The sequence below is a fragment of the Onychostruthus taczanowskii genome, unplaced genomic scaffold (genome assembly GCF_017590055.1).
Source record: "Onychostruthus taczanowskii isolate IOZ18803 unplaced genomic scaffold, ASM1759005v1 scaffold13, whole genome shotgun sequence".
Lineage (NCBI taxonomy): Eukaryota > Metazoa > Chordata > Aves > Passeriformes > Passeridae > Onychostruthus > Onychostruthus taczanowskii.
In genome coordinates this window covers 11,854,986-11,875,777 of record NW_024498462.1, presented here as the reverse complement: position 1 = coordinate 11,875,777, position 20,792 = coordinate 11,854,986, and the positions used below count along the sequence as shown (strand labels likewise).

General features: G+C 40.8%; 1 protein-coding gene across 1 annotated transcript in view; it reads left to right on the top strand.

Annotated features, from left to right (window-relative positions):
* Positions 1-369: 369 nt before the first annotated feature.
* The window catches only part of CHM (CHM Rab escort protein), a 52,066-nt gene continuing 31,643 nt past the window's right edge, over positions 370-20,792 (top strand). Inside the window, exons 1-5 of the mRNA XM_041396619.1 lie at positions 370-440; positions 9,303-9,369; positions 14,979-15,051; positions 16,200-16,324; positions 19,989-20,445. Of these exons, the coding sequence (XP_041252553.1) occupies positions 392-440; positions 9,303-9,369; positions 14,979-15,051; positions 16,200-16,324; positions 19,989-20,445 (771 nt within the window). The 5' untranslated portion in view covers positions 370-391. The remainder of the gene's footprint in view (positions 441-9,302; positions 9,370-14,978; positions 15,052-16,199; positions 16,325-19,988; positions 20,446-20,792) is intronic.

The following is a 20,792-nucleotide window of genomic DNA, read 5'->3' as shown; positions in this document are numbered from 1 at the left end:
GCATGGCAGGTGAGGGCGGGTTCTGTGCATGAGCAGGACAGCAGAGCGGGGAGGGACAGGTGGGTTACAACGGGCGGGACCCGCGATACGCCCGGGCGCTCCCTCCCTCAGACGGAGCCAACCCTCCCTCCCTGAGGAGGTTGTGCCATCGCTCAGGTGCGGCCATCGCTCCCTCAGGCGGGGCCGCCGCTCCCTTCCGGAGCGCTTCCCTAACTCAGGCGGGGCCGTCGCTCCCTCCCGAGCGCTCCCCTCCCTCAGGCAGGGCCATGGCTCCCTCCCGAGCGCTCCGCTCCCTCAGGCGGGGCCGCCGCTCCCTCCCGCGGCCGCCGGAACCCCCGCAGCCGCTCCCGCCCTTTCCGCCGGCGGCGCGCGCGTGACGGCGCCTCCCAAGATGGCGGACAACCTGCCCACAGAGTTCGATGTGGTGGTGGTGGGCACCGGTACGGGGCGGGACGGGCACGGGGGCAGCGCCGGCCCTGGCGGGGGCCAAAGCTCGAAGGGACGGCGGGGGGACGCGGGTCCCCGGCTGAGGGGCGGCAGCGGCGTCTGGGGAGGGCGGGCGGGGTGAACGAGTGTCTGCTGAGGTACCCGCGGGGACGTCTCCGTGGCAGCGGCGGGGACATTGTCCCCAGCGCGCCGGGCATCGCAGCCCGCTGTGGGGCTGCTGCTCGCACTTCCGTGGCCAGGTTGGCTTAGAAATGGAGTTGTCACGGAGGGCCCTGAGAGGGATTTGTCAGGACCCCCGGCCCTGTGACTGGGCACAAACCTCCTGCCCCCACGCCTGAGATCGGGGCTCCTTTGGTGCCTCGGAAAGCTTTGTCTGGCTGACTGTGCCTCCCCTGCCAGCCCCTGTTCCCGAAATACCATCCTGCTGGTCACGTTTGCTTTTGGGCAAGGAAAATAGCTCTGAAGAGCTGAACTTCTGTATTGCTGCAGTATGTGTGTTATAGGCTGGTAATATATTTTTATCATATCCTGCAATATAAGTAGTTTTAAGACTTCAAAGTAGTTTTTCTAATCTCTATGCCTGCTTTATAAATAACATGAAACTCTTTGAGTGTTTCTCATTAAAAGCACGTTTCTCTGTCTATGAATGATTGCGTATAACAGACACTGAATTCTCATCTTTCTGCTCTTTCTGTGCCCTATACAACTTCATCCTGTTCAGGTGAATAATGATGGAGACTTGGAGTGTCTCACTGGAACTTCCCACAATGTAACTACAAGAGAAATTTTTAAATACTCCTCCAGAACTAAGATTCTTGGTGCTTGTGTAGCAAAATAATCTTGAATTACTGGAATAGGCTTCTGTTTGTAGAACCCAGTGGGAGTGACCTGATTCAGATTGGTCTTGATAAGCCTTAAATTCAGCATGGAGCTCTAGTCTTAAAATGCATCACTATTTAGAGGTCCCAAATGTACAGTCAGATTTTGTTTGCCTTTGTAAAGGGCTCAGGGTGTTGTTTGGAGCACAAATGGGAAGGCACTTCTAAATGTTACTGTTTTCCATGTGAAATTAGTAACTCTGGTTTTGAAGTTTGCTGATCTGTGAAATTATGTCCATGGGAGCTAAGATTCCTAGCACTTGGAAATAGAATGAATGAGTTTCTTAAAGACATTGCTGATTACAGTGTTCAGCAGAAAAGAGCAATTCCCATACAGTGCATGTATAATTGCTTAAAAGATTTGTGATTTATATCTGGAGTTTTTGAGTAATTATAAAACCATACTGCCCCCATTGTTTTGACCAAAACTGTGCTAAAAATGCAAAATTTAAGTTCTTGAGCAAATTAGGAGATCCTTTCTGTGTCTTAACCCTGTTCTGTGGAGTGACATGCAGTAATGAATCTGACATTTTTTATATGTGCTGAGATTTGAGAACATTTTGAGTGTGTGAGAAGCTTGATTAATAATGAGAAGCAGAATTATCAAACTGTAAGGGTGAAATATTAAACATGGTGTAACTTATGTGATTTTTGGGGATGATCCATTCTTTACTGCCATGAGGTAAATATGCAGAAACTCAGAGCTTTATGAAAATGATATTAATGTTAAGCTATTCACTATTCTAGCCACGAAGGGAACAAGGACTGGCTGTGCCAGAGAGAGCAGGTCATGTGCAGCCATCAAACCCAATCTTCCCTGCTTTGGAGTGAGGTGTGGTATTTGATGTTGCAGGAGGGAGGTTCTCTGAAATATTGCTGTATTTGGGGGTGTTGATTTATATTCAAGGATGCCTTTTTGCCCACCTGCAGAGAGTACTGCTCATACTAATTCCAAGACTCTCAGAGTTCTGCACTTCAGGAGTTGTTTTGTCTTTGCATTCCTTTTTACTAAGAACACACATAAGTGGTGATTAGCACTGAGGGTTTTTAATCTGTATTAAATTTCTCAGTGTGGAAGATTGTTCAGAGTAGAACTTTCATCTTCTCTTTGGGAAGTGACTCCTGAGGGAATATTTTGGCCTAGTCTTCAACTCTGGTTTCTATTGCTGTCACCAGTGCTGAGTGTACCTATGAATATGCAATTGTCATACCATAATAATTAGAATGTTTGTGTTTAATGGTATTTTTAATGCATAGTAGTAATTGTATTAATTTCTGCATGTGTGGCCTTTTCCTTGTATTATAACTTTTATAAATCTATTAAATTTAGTAATTAGATGGAATGGTAACATAAGATTTGAATTTGTTTTTATTTCAGGCTCATTTAACTATTTCCCTGTAGTGAGCTTAGTGCAAATGGAACCTCAAATAATTTTAGTCATCAGTGCTTCAGTTAATGTCTAGGTTCAATTAATTCATCAATATTGCATGGGAAATGGAAGTTTTCTTTTATAAGAAATTCCTTTTCCTTAACTCAGGTATTTTCTTGCATGAGCAAGTTTAGAGCAAGGTGCATGTGGGTACAAAAATACTCCTCCTGGTGGGTACAGCAGCTAGTTTCACTACTATAATGGAATTGATATCCATAGTTCTAAGGAAAAATGGATTTTTTATTTGTCTAGAAGCAGAACTGGGGGTCAGTGGCAGACCTTTTGTTTTCAGGCAGTTGTCAAATAGGAAAATTCATAGGCAAAACATTCAGCAGTGCTGAGTTTAGGGCAGAAACCCCTGTAAGTGCCAAGATTTGCAACTTTGTGGCTGTGCAGAGTGGTGGATACAGGTGCAGGGTCATGTTTACCTTGGAATTTCTTCAGTGAATTGGGTTGTATTCAGTCTGGACTTCTTGTCTGTGACACTCCCCAAGACCTGTGTTAACTGCTGGGAAAGTTGTAAAGGATATGGCTCTTTGAAAGGTGTTGTATTCACAAGTTTGTCTGCCAGTAATTCTAATTTTTTCTAAAAAAGAGTTATTCTTTATAAAAGCAGTCACAGTAAATATTCTAGTTGTATGCAATTTTCTTTCCATTCTGGTTTTCAGTGGTTATAAATAACACATGAAATGACTTTCAAGGTAGAAAGCAGGAATCCATTTTGAAATATTCTATAAAATAAGGAGTGATTTATGGTTTCATATGATTTTGGCTGAAAGCACTCGGGCTTTGCCAGGTCATCAAAGTCCTGTCAGGAGAATCTATTATTTATTGTTCAGTATGCTGGGAGTGGTGTAAGTACTTGATGTTTATCTTATGTAAGTGTAGTGTGTTAGGAAAAATCACTTCCAGATACTAACACAATTTTTAAAATATACCTTATAAGTAAACTAACCCAATTACAGATACAATTTTTAAAGTAAACGCTGAAGACTGGTTTAAAAAAACCCTAATGGCTTTATTGTTGCAGGATATTTTTAGAATGTGACAAAAATATTTTGTAATACATCATTTGGGCTGATATTTTGGTTGTGTTGTCTTATGTAACTACACAGTCTCCAGTTTATATCAGCAGCTATCTAGAGTTGATGAAAGCTCAATGGCAAACCAGCTGAAGATGGATATTTTTTGACGTCAGTGGTCACTGTGGGCTAACAACACAGTGGCACTGAGTTGTAATGTTGATGTCTGGAAGGAGGAAATAGACCCACGTTTTATAATGGTTTGTTTGTGGATAAGTCATTGCCTGTCCATTTAAATGTCAAACAGAATGAACACTGACTCACAGTCTTGTCCCATGTCCTCTCTGGGTGTGTCCCCCTTTCATTTTTTTCAGTACTCTCCACATGTAAGTGTACCTTTATCTTCTTCACTGATTTTTTTAACCTGACTAGAATGGAGGGGTTGTGTTCTGGCCTGGCTTCCAGTCTGGATTTTGGGCTGTAGCAGAGGTGCTGCCTGGGAGGCTTAGGCTCCCTCTGGTACCTCAGGCAGGTTTCTTTCCCAGATACTTGCAATGTCCCTGGCTGCTCTTGTGGGGAACTCATTGTTCTCCGAGCCCTTTGTTGTCCTTATCAGCCTGTTTGTGTTCTGCAGCTTTTCCAGATCATAGTGCTGATCTTACAGAATCAGAGCCCGTAGGACTCCTGTGACTCTACTGTGAAAAATACAGAGTAGGTCACCTGCACACCAAGGTGAAAAACTCCTTTAAAAAAAGGCTTAGTAAGGTACTTTGAGATTTCAGTCTGAATGAGGAACAGTGGAACTCCAGGTCTGTGTATCCCAGCGGGAAATGTGGTTCCACTGCCTGGAGGACGGCAGTGGCTCCAGTCCCCTGCAGGAGCTGCTCGCTGGGGCTGTGCCAGAGCACCCTGGGAGAGAGCCCCTGCTGCTCCCCAGGAGCTGCCTGGAGCTGCTGCTGCAGGAGGAGAAACCTCCTCAATATCCTTTCATGAAATGTTTACAAATGTGTAAGGAGCAAGGACAGCGAGCTCTTTTCCCATGGGGAAGCAGAAAAGGCAGTGAAAGTATTAGAAGAGTCAAGTGAAAATAAAACTCAGTATGTGTCTTGCTGTACAGATCTTTTAATTCAAGTGCTTTGCTTTGTCTGCTGCTCTTGCTTTAAATCAAAGATTAGACTCAGAGCTGTAGTTTGTGCTGGAGAGCATTGCTTGGTGTGAGTATAGTTTTTAGTAAGAAGTTAAATTTTTATTTCAAGCCTAGGTGCCTGTATTCCTTTCCTAAATGTTCGTTTACACCAGCTGTGAGATTGAATGATTTTCACTGCCAAGTTCCTCTGATGAGACAAAGATAACTGTATGCAGTTCCAGGGTAGGGTAAGAAACTTTTTCCTTGTGACTTCTTTCTTGACCAGTAACATGTTCTTACTGAGTGGGTTGGCATTTCTATGCCATACTCTGTAATGCAGAAGTATTTTCTGATACTGTTCTGCAATACAAGCAGATATTAAAATTAATAAATTTTAATCATCTTCATCTTAAAATATTACATACAAGAAGTATTTTAATTTCCAATTAAATTAGGAAATGCTTTTAACATTTCACATATACTAAAAACACACCATGGATATTTTGTAGTGAGCTCCTCAAGAATCAGCTGCTGTTCTCTATTTAGAAGTTCAGATGCAAACAAAATGTATTGCAGCTGGTCAACTCTCTAACTCCAGAAGATTGTTTTGAAATTGTCTGTGTTCCAACATTCTTATGTATTTCCCTTCAACATTTTATATTATGAAAAAGCCACTTGTGATTTATTTAGTAGACAGAGTGAAGCAAATTAAACATTTAAGCCTTTTCAAGATGGATCTTGTGTAATTCAGTAAAAACTTATCATCTGGATGACTGCAAAGCAGTTTGCAGTGAACAGCTCAGGAACCAGGATGCTCCCAGAGATGTGAAGCTGTTTAGTTCAGAAATTGCTTGGGGCAGTGACTGCATCCTTTTCAGGGCACTGCAAGAGGCAGTGCAGCACTGGAGCAGCAAGTTCATCTGCTAAGCAGGAGCCTAAAATTAATTTTTGATCACAGAAAGGTGAATTATAAGTTTTCATTATTTTGTAAGACTTCAGAAATTAATTGGCTTTTAAAACTGAATTTTAAAAAGTTTTCCACCTTACACTTATCTCAAACTTTAATTTTGTTGTATTGGAACTAAAAGTAGAATTGGTTTTTGGATAACTAAATAATGTGTAGCAACTTCCTCTGTTTCTTCTTTACTTCTAAAACACTATTCTTGAAAATGAGAGAATGGCAGATTTTGTTTCACAGGGAATCTCCAAAAATTCATGTAATGGGGATTATCTTGGTCAGAGGTTACTGGGAACAACCAGATGCAGACTTCAAGGTGAGCTTGCAGCAGGCTCCTCTCTGAGATGTACTGAGGTGCATCTATCTGCCTGTTGTGTCTCAGAGGGCTGGGATGGAGGCAGTGAGTGAGGGTGATGCTGGGGGGGGCTGTGCAGAGGAACCTTCCTGCTCAGCACGGGCCGAGCTGAGCCCGGTGCCGCTCTGCTCCTGCCTGCAGCTGCTTCCAGGGCAGCCCTGGAGGCTCCCAGCACTTCCCGGGGTGTTGGGCAGAAACATTGGTACAAACCTCCCTTTCCTCTGCCTACTGAAGTGGCCATGCCACCGTGTTCGTTAGTTTAATTACAGCTAATTATTGTTACAATTCAGTCTGCTTGCCACTTTGTTTCTTTCCAGTGGGGAGCCAAATGCAGGAGTATAAACGTGCCTTGTAGTGAGGATCCAAACACATTTCAAAATCTGTATGTAATACATTTTGAGAAATCAAAGTTCAGATCAGGAGGCTGTTTCCAAGTAAGAACAGTTTCTAAAAATATTTTTGTTTTACTGGATTATGTGTGTAAAGGGGATCTATTTTGCACAGCTCTCTGATCATCCTGTCGGAGGCAGTTCAGCTTTCCATGCTGTGATTTCATACATTGCCATTTGTCTAATCACACTTTTCCAAGTTTGGTTTTTTCCTAGCAAGAGAAGGACAATGTGTAACTACATTGTAATTGGCCACGATCCTCTTTCTTGGAAAAGGCTTTTGTTCAGTAACCACCGTGCAATACGGGTCACGCGTAGGAGTAACTTCCATTTGACAAAGCTGCCTCTTCCCTGTGCCCCTGTTTATGTTAGAGAAGAGAATTCAGAAACTGTTACCATGTGACAGTCTTATTTATTTCTTGGATTTCCTGAGGTGTTGTCACCCAAGAGCAAAGGGTGTCCTGTTCCAGCAGGTTGTTGGGAGCTTCTCCAAAAGCTGGGATGTGCCGGCCGCGCTCCCACTCTTACCACTGGGTATGTGGGGGGCCACGGTGCCTTAGAAGCACAGGGTTGGTGAAGAAAATTGATGCCAGCTTTCAAGAGCGAGGAAGCTAATTCAGGGAACAATTTCATCCAAGGTTAATGGAAGAACAGACCTCCAACACAGTATCAATTGGATCAAGCTTAAAGCAATCAGTTATGCCCTGGTAGCTATAACTCGGCCCAGGTCAGCCAGGCAGCACTGGTGATGTTTTACAACACTTTCTCAGTGGCTTTTATCAATAAGGAAGGAGAAACAAGTTTCTCAATTCCATTTCTAGAGTAATACTCTCTGTGCCCCAATGAGGGAAAGAAAAGCTTTTTTGGGAACTCCAAACAGAGAGTAGTTGTAGATTCTATTCCAGATAGTTTATAGAGGGAGCAAAATGAACCATATATATAAACATGGGGGGACAGCTGAGTGTGGAGCTCTCACACAATGACTGTGCAGCCAGGGTCTTACGGCAGTCCTGAAGCGTGTGCTGCACTTCTGTATTGTCTCCTTGGTCACAATGGTCTGTGTTATGAGCTCTTGTTTCAAAAATTCAACTCTGAAGACTTTTGGCCTTTCCATTCTGTGAAACAAACATCCCAGGAGCTGCTGCAACTGTTCATCCCTCCTTCTGCCCCTGGAGGTTAATTCTGTGTTAAGCCTTCACTTCCTGTGAAAGGCTAACAACGCAAAACTATTGTCACTTTTTCTGCTTTATCAATTCAAAAAAAGGAATTTTTTTTAAATCCATCAAAAAAGTAATAATTAAACCCAGAAAATTTGCAGGGAAGTTGTAGCTATTTTCCTGGAAAATTTGTCATGCCTGTCTTACACTTCTTTCTTTGTATTGATACAAACATTGTTAATTTTGGACAACACCACGGCACTGCTCTCCCCAAAACTGACCATTGATTTGATTTAAAAGGAGGTCAGGAGGGGCAGATGATAAGGGCAGAGGCTGCACCTCTTTATTTTGATGATGTGTTGGCGTTTGGTGGTTTGAAGAATTGGTGAAACTGGCCCGGTGTACCCAGCTCCCTGGGGATGTTTCCTAGACTGCAGGGTTTATTTGTTGGTGAAGGCACTGTTCTGTCTAAGGAACAGACAGCACAGGCCTGGAATTCTGCTGGAGATGATGTTTGTCGTGGAGTGAGCCAGAGTAGACTGTGCCCTTCCACAGCTGCATTTTCCCCTTCCAGTTCTGTCTCTGCACTTGCACCAGTGCAGCTGCTTCTGGTGCTGCTGGGAATCAGATCAGCCAAACACTCCTTTCACTTCCTTTAATCTCATCCCTTAATTGAATACATGGCCTAAGTGTCTTCTAATACCAGTCCCTAGAATTTTAATTGCTGATCCTGAATTACTTGCTTAAACAGCCAACAGATCATTGAAAAAGAGATCTGAGGGAAGTTGCTGCCACAGAGCTTAGCTGGTGAGCTGTCCTGCTTTTCTGAAGCTGCTCCAGAACCCAAGGCATTTAACTGGGCATGTGAAATCTGGTGGGTGGGAGCAGACATTACAGAACAGCCCCATTTATTTATTGTACTCCAGTGGGATCCTAGGCCATTTCAAGCACATATTGCTGGTAGAGCTATCACAGCCTTTTGGTGTGCTTTTTTGCTACATTTTTTAATTAAATATAGTGAAAACGTACTGATTTGGTAGAGTGTAATTGCATAACGTGGGAGATTTTGGTAGGGATACCACTCTAAGGACAATCACAGTCCTTTTGTTCACTTCGAAGTGAGCAAAAATGCCCTCAGGTAATACCTGTCTGCATTACCAAGGATGTGGTTACAGAGCACCCCACTCAGCTTTGGGCATCGTTGTGCTGGCAGTTACTCAATCTGGTTATGAGAGCAGGCTGTGGAGAGAAGATGCTGGTGCCAAGCTGTAGCTCAGGAGTGTTTGCATGTGGTATGTATGTTCCATACATTTATTAAAAAAGTAAAAGCAATGTTGCCTTTAGGAGGGTCAGCAAAATGTTAAAGAGCACAAAATAGTGTTCATTACTTTAGCAGCATGAGACTGTTAAAAATTTCAGTGACTCACGTTGTGAAATTTCTTTTGTTTGAGTTGCCTGCTTCTGACTAAGTTCTACCATTATTGCAATTTTTAATATATCATTACATGCTAAGTTCTAAAAACTGCACATGTCATTCCAGGTTTGCCTGAGTCCATTATTGCAGCAGCGTGTGCCAGAAGTGGCCAGAGAGTTCTTCATGTGGATTCGTAAGTTGCTCCAGTAATTTCCCTTTGTGAGAGCTAAACTGACTGGAAGGGTTTCTGTGTCTCTGTCAGTGTGGGCTGCAGGACTCCTGTCTCTTCATCTGGCACCAAGCAATGTTATGTTTCTGTCTCTGCCTTATTTTGGGGGTGTTATTTCCATCAATAGAGCAGGCAGTTTTTGGAAGCTAGCTCAGGGATTTGGAACATGAGTGCTGTGCTGAAGGATGCTGTGATGGCTCCTTCTTTGCTACAGGCAGGAATGGCTACAGGTTTAGTGCCCTTGGTTCTCATTCCTGACAGTAATTACCCCATTCTCTTGGTGAGAATAACTTGTGTTATTTCAGTTTTTTGTTTTCATTGGCTGTCAAAGTCTGTAATACTGTTGGCCACTGGAACTTTGATTTCTGTTATCCATGCCTGTTTTTAGCTATGATGAATATTACCTTTTACCAAAGTAAGTTGTTCCATTCATTAATGATCAGAATTATTAATTAAAATTTTTCTCAGTGTATAAAGAAATGAGATTTGGGGTTACTGAAATAGCTGTGTTAGATGTGCTACTTTGGTTAATCTTTGCAGGGAACAAAGGCCTGAGTTAAGTCAGGCACCAGATATTGCACACATGTATGCATGAAGTCTTTGTTTATAGTTTACTTGCTCTCATTACCTTGTGTACCTTGTTTTATTACTTTTAATCTCCAGCCATGTTTGCATTTATCATAATATACTGCATAGGTGATTATGGGAGATAGTTTTGAAGTGGCCTATTATAAAACACTGAGTTCTGAGTTTGATTTATAAACACTGTCCAAGCATTGCCATCAGCAGTAGCTAATCTTATTCAAAATAGTCACTTCACTGCAGTGTTGCCATAAATTGCTGTAGACTGATTTTAAACTGAAGTTAGCTTCTGCCAACTAGTAATTGAAGGAGCTCTATTTCTCTGTGCCAGCTATCTGTCTCAATAAACATAAAATCTGTGGTTCTTCTCAGAGAGCTACATTTACTGTAGATATTAATGAGCTGTTGACATGTGAAATTTCAAGGATATTTGTTAAATGATTTAGAAAAGTAATTTGCAATTTAAAACGTGGAGATTGGCACTTAGTTTAAATTTGAAGCTGCTGGAGAAAGGTAGATGAAGACTAAAAGTGGATTCCTTGAAGTGAATATGCTTCCTGTACTAATTGTGCACATGCAAAAGATTTTCTTCTAACCACTTGCTCAAGTTTCTGCTTTTGGTCCTTTGTTTATTTGCCTCTTCTAATTCTGTATCTGTAGTTATGCACCAGTTTGGTTACTGAGGATGGGGCAGTTAGGGGTGAGGCATGTTTAGCTACATTTTGTATTTGATATTCAGCATCTGGAATACAGCATTTGTAGGCTGCAGTTTTATTATCTGCATTCTTCCTCGTTGGCTTATTTATCTTTCCACATAGAATTCAATTCAAAGGCAAAGGAGGGTCAAGATGCAGAATTCTCACTTCTGTGAGAAGCAGAGCAAACTGGGCATGTTCTGACTCTTGACACCTGTTACCGTTCTTATTTTTTGGCTATACTTTGCCAGTAGAGCACTTGAGTGTTCCTTATGTCCAAAATTCTTTTATTTGAAGATCCAGAAGTGTGCTGGGCCTTATTCTTGTACCTCCCCAGTCCAAGATCCCTGTTTGTAGTTTGTTCCACTTCCTGCTGGACAATTTGTCTCACTTATTTTTCAGAACTTGTGAAATATATGTTGTAATAGACCCAGTGTCTTCATACAGCCCTCTTCTGGATCTTTAACTGCTGTGAAGTGAGGGAGCTGTGGGAGTACAGCAGCCAGAGAGCAAAGCAGGTGCTTCTCTAAGCAGGTCAACTTCTTGCAAGAAAAATAAGGAAATTATTTAATTTCAGTAAGGAAAACTAGGCAAAAAATTGTTAATTCTGGAATATTTTGAGTTTTTTTTGAAATTGTCTTTTTTCTGTTTATTTTGGCTTAGGATACAATGTCACAGCAAAGGTGTTAGAGAGTAAAACATGGTCTCAGCTGGGCATGGTAATTCCCTTTGGTCATGTTCATCTCCCAGGATATAATGTGATGTAGCACAAGTGACTGCCACCATCACCCACCCTTTTGTTGGGCTGAAGGATCTCAGGAGCTGTTGGGTTAAACCCCTCCTCTAGAAAGGCAGGCAGCTCCTAAACGCCATCACTGGGCCAGACTGGGAATCTTTGATACATCTGCCTGTGTACTAATAGGTGGCACAGAAAACTTTATGGGTTTGAAACATAAATCATTTTGTGTTCAGATCCTTAAAATCGATGTGGCAGTAACTTCCTGTGCAAAAGACAGCTGCTCTGATGGGTCAGGACTTCTTTCTGAAGATCAGATTCAGGACAGTCACATTGAGGCAGCTCTTGGGGGAAATCCTGAGGCATCAGCAGCTTCTGTGCAGGCAGCAGCAGCTCTGGGTGTCACCATGGGGGCTGTGCCATGGCCTGGCCAGGGCCAGCTCCCCAACAGGCAGCAAATGCTTCTGCAGGTTTTGATTGAGAATCTCCTGCTTTCTCAAATTGCAGTCTCTCTGCAGAAGGCCACATTCTATATTTTCTTGGTTCAGACTGAGATTGGTGATCAGTCAGAAACAATTTGTAATTTCAGTGTTCCTGATTGGAATTTGCCAATTATTTCAGTCTTAAGTAACTGAAGGTAAAAGTGAAAAGGTATCATAGGAGAAGAGACAAGGTGTTTGCAGAGGTAAAATTGTACTTTAGCTACATTTCCAAAAGTTTGCAAAAATTTTTTTCTGCTGTTAGCTCTGAATTGCAGATTAGAGATTTGAAAATTGCAAAGGAAAAGGAGCAGTGTTGTAATTCAGGTGAAATCCAGGTAACACGAGAGGAGTTGAACAAATACAGTTTAGGAACTAATGTATGGTGGGGAAGGAAAACATCTGTGCTCTAACTTGGTAGAAAAAGTATTTTCCACCTGTGCTGTTGCACCTTCAAAATGATTCCTGTTCTTAGTTAGGGAATAGTTGGACTATAACCCTAAAAAAGGGAGAGAATCTCTATCTTTGTAGTTTGCTAATATAGCAAGAGAAGAGGGGAGCTTTGGCCTGGAGATTTTGGGACAATATTTTAGCTTTAATTAGGCTTTGATCTTGACCATTACTTAAAGGAATTCCTCAGTTCATCTTCAGGGCAATTCTAACAGAAATATTTGGTTACAAAGGAGTCCTAATTGTAAAACTATTAGTCAGCTCTTCTCAGAATTCCTCTTCAAGACTTGCTGCAAACTTTGCTCATTATGTCAGTAATCATGTCTGCTCTGTCTTCCTTCTGTAGTGTTTTCAGATGAGAAAATTAAGCAATCCTGATTCATCATGTAGTGCAGGGGAACTAATTAAAATTCCAGGATAAAAAAAATCTGGAATTTGCTACTTGAGGAGATGAATATTTGAGGTGGCATTACACAGCTTGGGAAGGGTGCTCAGACACAGAGGAAAGGAGGGACAGCTGTGGTTCATTTTCCTTTGGAGAGGGCTGTGCCAGCTCCTCAGAATGGATGGAGCTCCACAGCAGGCTCGTGCAGTGCTTTGTTCAACACACTGGGTTGCCTCCACACTGGGTAAAACAAATAATTTCAAAGGAAAACCAAGCTGATGAACAGAGCAATGTTCACATGAAAGACGTCCGGCAGCTCACAAACAAACTTTTGTAACTTTCTGTGAAAACAGTGTTAATTTCTCGTACTGAAAGTTCTAACTGAAATTGCCTAAATGTGCATGAACTTAATACAGATGGAGAATCAAGAAACCCTAATTTTAGGCAGGTTTTTTTCTGGGATTTCTGTGATCATGGCATTGCTTGTTCCAACAGCTGTATATTGTATTCCATATTCAAGAAACTTGCAATGAGAGCAGCTCATTCCCTTAAAAATAAATCTTCATGGCTATGGTTTCTGGAAATCCCAGAAATGCCAGATAATACATGGATATTGAGTTTTTTATTCTGCAGAATCTGAAGAAACATGGAAAAATTACCCTGCACCATTGATAGCTTAAACAAAACTGGAAGTTACCATCACATGCAACTGTCAGTGTCTTTTACAGATAGAAATCTCACAGAATGGGGCATTTCATAGATTTAATCCCCATTGCTTTGTGTTCTGCATGATGCCAAACAGCAGTAGCTCTGGAGCTCACCATGTCAGTCACACAGAGTAAGGATGAGCTCCTGTTCCAGAGGATTGGAGTTCCTGCCTGGAAGCCATCTGCAGAAGGAGCTGTGCTGCTCCGTGCTGCCCACACTGCAGTTCAGGGCCTGCAACACCACCATCCCTTGCTGCAGCCACCTTTATTCACTGAATGCTGGATTCTGTTGTCTTTGCAGAAGATGTCCTATTTATGTTCTTCACTATTGCCTTGCAGGAGCTGAAAGACTTTTTTAGGTCAGTTTGTAGTCAGGAGCAATTAGGCAGTGCTCAGCAGACATCTGTCCTTCATATGCTAAGTAAGCAGCCAGGTCCAGAGCAGCAGCCCCTGGTGCTGAGCAGGGCTGACATTCCTCAAGTCTTTGTCAGTGCAGATAAGCCCTGTCAAAAGCAGCCCATGTAAATCTAGTCAGGAGAATCTAACCTGAATTTAGCTTTTCACTGGTATCACACTGATCTCTACAATTTAAAAGTGGAGGAGGTTATGATAAGATTGATTTAACAGCCTTCACATTATTCTTTAAAATGCAAACCCTATCTTCCTCCCTATAGCTATCTGTTCAGGAGGGTATTTTTGGTATCTTTGAGGCTTCTGAAGTGCCAGTACACATTGCCAGAAAACAGAGTAAAATCCTGAAATAACTTTAATTTTGCAAGAACTGGTGACTTTTTAAAGTGTAATTGCTCTATTATTTTTCTTCTCAGAGTTGATAAGTATTTAAGATGTGCTATGCATGACAACAAAAGCCAACTAATCCAACAGGTGTTTAGAGAAATATTGGTAGAGAAATTTTAAAGAGAGAGCAGAGACTTTCTTTGATCAACAGCAGAACTATTAATTTTCTGTGATATGAAAGCAGTAAATAATCTTTTTCAAGCAAGAAGGTGGTAAATAGAAATTGGGAAGTGCTCAGGGAGGGATGTTCACTTTGTACAAATCAGTTCCTTTGGCTCCACCTGCAGTACATGCAGTTCCATAAGTGTTTTGCCAGAGCATCTTCACAGTCTGTAATAGGCAAAATGTGTTGTGTAAGCAGTAGATAAACAATAAACTGCACTTTTATGTATTTGACATAATGGATAAGAGAGCCAGTCTTGGCCAAAAAGCTGTATTACCTCTATTTTCCTTTTCTTCACACCATCCCATGTGTTGTTCTCAGCATTATCCATTTACCCTGCAAATAATTTGATTTTGGACTATAGTGTGTTTGATCAGAGATGCATGCAAGGAGGTAATTAGAAATTTTGCACTTCATTAAGAGTTGCAAAATAGTAATTTTTATCTATTCTGCATCTGAAAAATCTTGCCATGTAAAATGTTTTGAATGTATCAGACTTGGTTGGTTTTTTTTTCTTTAAATCTGGGAAAGTTGTTTTACCTGTCCAACAGGTTTTCCTTTTGTTTTTTTCTTTACAGGAGAAATTACTATGGTGGAAACTGGGCCAGCTTTAGTTTTTCAGGATTATTGTCCTGGATTAAAGACAATCAGGTAAAAATTTCCCAAATTGTTTCTTTTAGGCTGCCTTACCATTGAATCCTTGTTGTTTGCATGATTTATTTCAAGACAAATCACCTCCCTGCTTTTGCTCTTTGCTAATTTGACAGATCAAAGAGGTTTGTAGTTCCCAGCTTTGCTGGTTGAGCCTCACCCATCTGGCCTGGCAGGCTGAGGCTCTGATGTGCCTGCCTTGTCAGTCTGATTGAGACCAGCCCGGTGCTCAGCCACACTTCTGGCTTCTTCAGCTTAAAGAGAAGCAACTACACCATTGTTTCATTGCTTTGTGATAATCTGGTCTGTTCCATTTCTTCTTTGATTATTTTCCACTCTCTGATGTTTCAACCCTTTTGTCTCATTTGTATTCAGCTGATTCTTCCTTAGAGGCAGAGAAGTGGGTGCTGGATCCTTCCACTGAAATGTCCTGTAACCAGGACAAAAAGATGAATGCTGCTAGTGTATTTTTCAATGACCAAAGTTTATCTGATTCATGGCAGTCCACTAGTTTTCCAGGGAGGATATTTATTCAGGAGATGGAGCACTGGAGCTGAATTAGCAAATGGCTGCTCCGTTATTTACGGAAATGCCCGGAGCCTGGTGGGCCGTAGAAGATGGAAGTTCCTCAGCTCAGTCTCAGGCCTGCTCTTTACACTGTGCTGCCTCCTGGCATAATCAGGGCACTTGTTCAGTGCCAGAGCTTCATATTCTATACGTTCTGTTGTGTGATTTAGAGATTCCTGTGTGCACAGATGAATACAATCCCCCCTGTCACAAGGTTTCTCCATTCAAAGAATTTTGTCACAGAATCTGGAACTACCCTGACTGGTGGCAAACCTGTCTTTTAGGAGATTGTAGTCCAAGTTACATTCAACTCTCTACTAAAGCCTTTATTTCTTTTAACACAGTATTTCAGATTAATAGAGCAAGTACTGTAGTACAAATGTTGGCATGGTGTAATAAAGTAACCAGCTCTAACTGTTTTGACTCAAAAAACATAAATAGAAAAAAACATTAGGACAGTTAACAGGGTTTTTTTTTTCCTTGTATTATTAGATGGTACATATTATTTGTGTCTAGAGAGATTTATAGTTCAAGAACAGCTTGCACAGTACAATATGTAATTTTATACTTGTTCTTTTAAGCAAAAGACAGATCTCAGTGATGAATGTGAGGACTGGAGAAAACTGATCCTTGAGGATGAAGAAGCAATTCCTCTTAGCAGCAAGGATAAAACTATTCAACATGTAGAAGATTTCTGTTTTGGAGAGTAAGTAGAAAAGTAGAAATTCATGAGCAATTTTCTATGCCCGGGGTAGATTATCACGTTGGCTTTTGGTTTTAAGGGTTGCACCATGCTGCCATTTTACACATTGTCTCAAAAAGCTACCCCGGCCTCTGAAATGTTCTCATGTCCTTGTGCTTTGTTGAAATCAATTCACTGAAACAACCTGATCTTTCCTAAATGACCTCTCTGGGTGCAGTGTAATTTGTTGGCCAGCTTTGCTAGTTTGTGATTTACTTCTGAGCAGAAAACAGAAGTCTTTAGATATTGGTAGTAGTAGGCAGTTGTGCACTGCCATCACTTAAATTTTTCCATTCTTAATTTGCCTAAAAGCTGCTGTTCTCATAGTCAAAAGTTAAACCCCCAAATACATGTAAAATGATCCACATACAAAAGAACAGCAACAAAAATGGACAATGGTACTGTAACTATGAAATACTTTCTTGTGGTGAAATGATAAAGTAATATTTGCCCTTTGTCTTTTTTATATGCAATGAATTTAACTTCCTGAAGTTAAGTCCAGAATATAAATTTAACTAACTGAAAGCTGTGTATTTATTTATTTATTATTTTTTATCTTCTGGATTTTGTACTGAGCTGAACATTCTCCAGAATTCCTGAGAGAAAATTATTTGAGATAGTTCTGTAAATTTAACCTTCAATCCCTTAGAAAATACCATAGGTAGCTAAATGAAATGCTGACATGTACTCATAGAGAAATACAGATTTCTTTCTGTAAACATCATAAGTAGGGGAAAAAAGGTGTCAATTACATAAATACAGTCTGAAGGTCACAGACTGAGTCTCTTCCAAGGTTCAGTGCTGCACAGTAACAGTGCTTGACTGGATTGCAGATAAAATGTAATGCTTATTTTAAAGCAATAGCACTTGGATATTGTAATTGTCATCTTGTTGTCATAATAAATAATGCTCAGGACCAGGATTAAGTCAGATGGAAAGGTTTCGTAGTCTTTTAACTTTGTGTATAATTTTTGACTGATAGCTGGCTCCGAAATGAGTCCCCTGGCACTGAGATTTCACACTTAGAAGTGAGATTTTACTTGGGTGAAACTAAGCTTTTAAGCATTCATCTTAGCTCAGTACAGTGTCTGTCTTGGTCATCACCAAAAAAAAAAAAAACATTTCCCCCAAGGATAAGATTAATAAACCTGGCAAAGAAAAAGTTCTCCAAAAGAACCTCAAACTTTCTGAGAGTCAGTTACTGTGTTTCTGACAATTTATATGTTCTGCCTAGATTCTGTTGTTTTTGCTTAACTTTTGTAACTCCTATGAAGTAACCATTAAACATTTATTTTGAAAGAATAAACAGCTGGGTAGCAGTATAATATACACAGTGCAAATCTGAAATGAATGGCCTTAGAACAAAGTGCATCCATCAAAGGGAAAGAATACTGTGTCTACAACAAGCTGGATTGAAAAAAGGCAAATGGCTGAAAAATAAATAGTGAACACCTGTGCTGAATAAATTAACCAGCTGGTTGGCAATTTTTCATTTGACCTATCTGAAGGGGTTGCTGTTACAAGGCATTAATAAGACACATTCATTTTAAGATATTCCTTTGTTAGTACCATTAATTGATGAATGGTGGAAGATAATATTCTAAATTTACACAACAATTTGTCTGCAGCTGTATTATTTTTTTCTGAATTAGGAGAAGAATTGTCTGTACAGAAGTTCAATTTGAGTCATTTTTATAGACAGTTCTTACATTGTTCAGGGGTATTTGGTCCTATAGGAAGGATGTCATGAATTTAGATTATATACAGTTTTTAGGCTCTCATTATGAAAAGTGTGGAGCTGTAAATCATGGAGATTTACCTATTCTTAAATGGGAAATGAATGTAGATTTAAAATATGTAAATATTTCTGTTACTGCTTTTCAGAGTGATATAGAAAAATACAGTGTATTATGAATCCAAGTTTATTTTGATTTTAAAAAGTAATAAGTATGTTTAAAATGAGATGAACTGTTCATTGAGATTGGGAGAAGTTAGAAAGAACCTTATTCTGAAATGTTGTGTTATAAAGGTTTAGGATGAGTTAAATAAAAGCTTCATTCTTAGTTACTGAATTACTGGCAAGAGCTTTTGCAGTTTTCACAAGCACTGCATTCCAAAATCCTAAAAAAACCCCAAAATCTAAATAGAACCCCAAAATTTAATTGACTTTCATTTTTATTTGTAGCAGAGATTACTTTTTTGAACAACGTTTGACAAAGTGCTTATCTCTCTTTGATATTTTATAGTTACTTAATGCTGGCAATCTGAAGCAGAAAAACATAATTAATGTACAGAAACAGCCTTCTCTCATTAGTGCTTCCTTGTAGCAGTTCCTGTATTTCCCAGGGCAATATTTTACCCCAGTCATGAGTTAAGTGCTTCCTGGTGACTGTGCCCAAGCTGGGAGATCACTTCCAAACTTTTCCTGAGCTCCATGAGTTCATAAATGAGGAACAATTTTTAAAGGATACCAGGTTTTTGTTCCTTTTTGAAGAGAAATCCTGCTCCTCCTTCCATCTGCAAGGCTGCAGGTGTGTGAGGGAGAATTTTGGTGTTGATGCTGAGTAATTCCTTGCTGTTCTGGGAATTTTAACCATCCTGTTAATACTCTGTGTTTGCAGGTCACCTTTAAAATCATAGTTCATTAGTTTTCAGGCAAGATTAAATTGTTTATTCAGTGCATTAATGGCTTGTGGTATAAAGATAAGAAGATAGTTTGGAATTATTGCTGAACTCCTTTCACTTACAATGACACTGATTTGATTCATCTCAGTGGTAGTATAAACTAAACCCTAGTTCAAAAGTCCTGCTTTCTAAGGGAGGTGTCACTGAAGTTCAACATAAAACAAGGAGATGAGATTAAAAGTGGAAGGCTGCTTTATAAGGGGAATTTTAAAGAAATGTTGTGGAAAGGAAATGAACTGTGCAGAGCAAATGTTAGGTGGGAATGTCCCTCCTGTGACTGGCTGCCTTCATCCCCTGTGCACGGATTTGGAGCGCTTGTGTAACAGCATTGCTGCTTGAACAACTGATTAGAATGCAAGGGCAGAGTTGAAACAGGAATTTGAAAGTTTTGCTGAAGCTTTGGGTCCAAGTGGTCTGGTTCTCAGTGGCCCTGCTGGGATCATGGCTGCAGAGCAGATTGGTTGTGTAAAGCTTGTCTGTTTTCTTCAGGATGGTATCTCAGCTTAATGACCTTAATGCATATTTGCTTTTCAATTTCATGGGTTTTAGTCCGTAGGGAACACCTGATCAAGTTACTGTTTTTATTTCAAAATAGTCAATTTCTGTTGTTTATGTAGCTGTGTATTGTTTCACCATGAAGGCCTTGATTTTCATTTTGAGATCCTTCTATCTTTTGAGTATGTGTAAAGTAAAAACTCAAATTTTTGTTGGTGTTTTTTCTCCTCAATAAAAATAGTCTCTTGAATTATAGCTTTGCAGCCAAAGAACCAGAGTTTGTTGGTGGGTGGAACACCTGAATGGGCCAGGATAAAGAAATTCTAATGCTTTTCCTAGAAATGCTTGAGGTTTCTGCTCTGGCACTGACTCAAAACTTCAGACAAGTTTTTAAGACTCTTCAGAAAGACTTCTCCCCCCTCTTTTTCCCCTCTGTGTTTTTAATCAGTCAGGATTCAGCTGAAGGTGTTGAAGAAGCTGGTGCACTGCCAAAGCTGCCTGTGTTTGGAGCCCCTGCTGCCCAGGGGGAGTCTCCAGCGCCGGAGAAGGAGAATCCAGCAGCAGAGGGGATTCCTCTGGGATCACAGGAGAGTCCAGCAGCAGAGGGAGATTCCCCAGGGTTGCAGAAAGAGAATCCAGCAGTGGAGAGCCCCGGAGAGGAGCCACAGAGCCCAGAGGCAGAGCAGGCCCCGAGCTCTGAGGCAGCCAGGGCAGCTGCCGGGGCTGGGGCGGGAGCGGCCCCTGGCAGCGGAGCTGCTCCCAGCACGGCTGCAGGCGACTCTGCTCCGCAGCCGGCCGAGGTGGAAACGGCACCCTCTGAAAATGCTGCCCAAGAACCAAAGAAAGTCACCTATTCTCAAATTGTTAGAGAAGGCAGAAGGTTTAATATTGATTTAGTTTCTAAGGTAGGAACGGAATGACTTTTTTTGTTTAAGTACATTTATTTTGCTTAAAATGCTGACATTTGTTTTCAAACCTTTCACGTTGAGACAGCGCCTTTGAGGCAAAATAGCCACTCTTGAGAAGTAAGAATTGCTACCACTAAAACAAACATTAGTTATTTAATATGTGACCTTAAGTGTTTTATAACCAAAGAGATCAAAAACACAGCTCAGAAATATTGCCTTGAAATAAATGTCATGAAATACAGCACTTAGGTAGTACCAGCAAAATTTCTCTTTTTAAATAGTACCATTAAAAACTTGCATTTTTAAACAAAAAAGAACAATCTGCAGGCAGATTTTTTATCTTT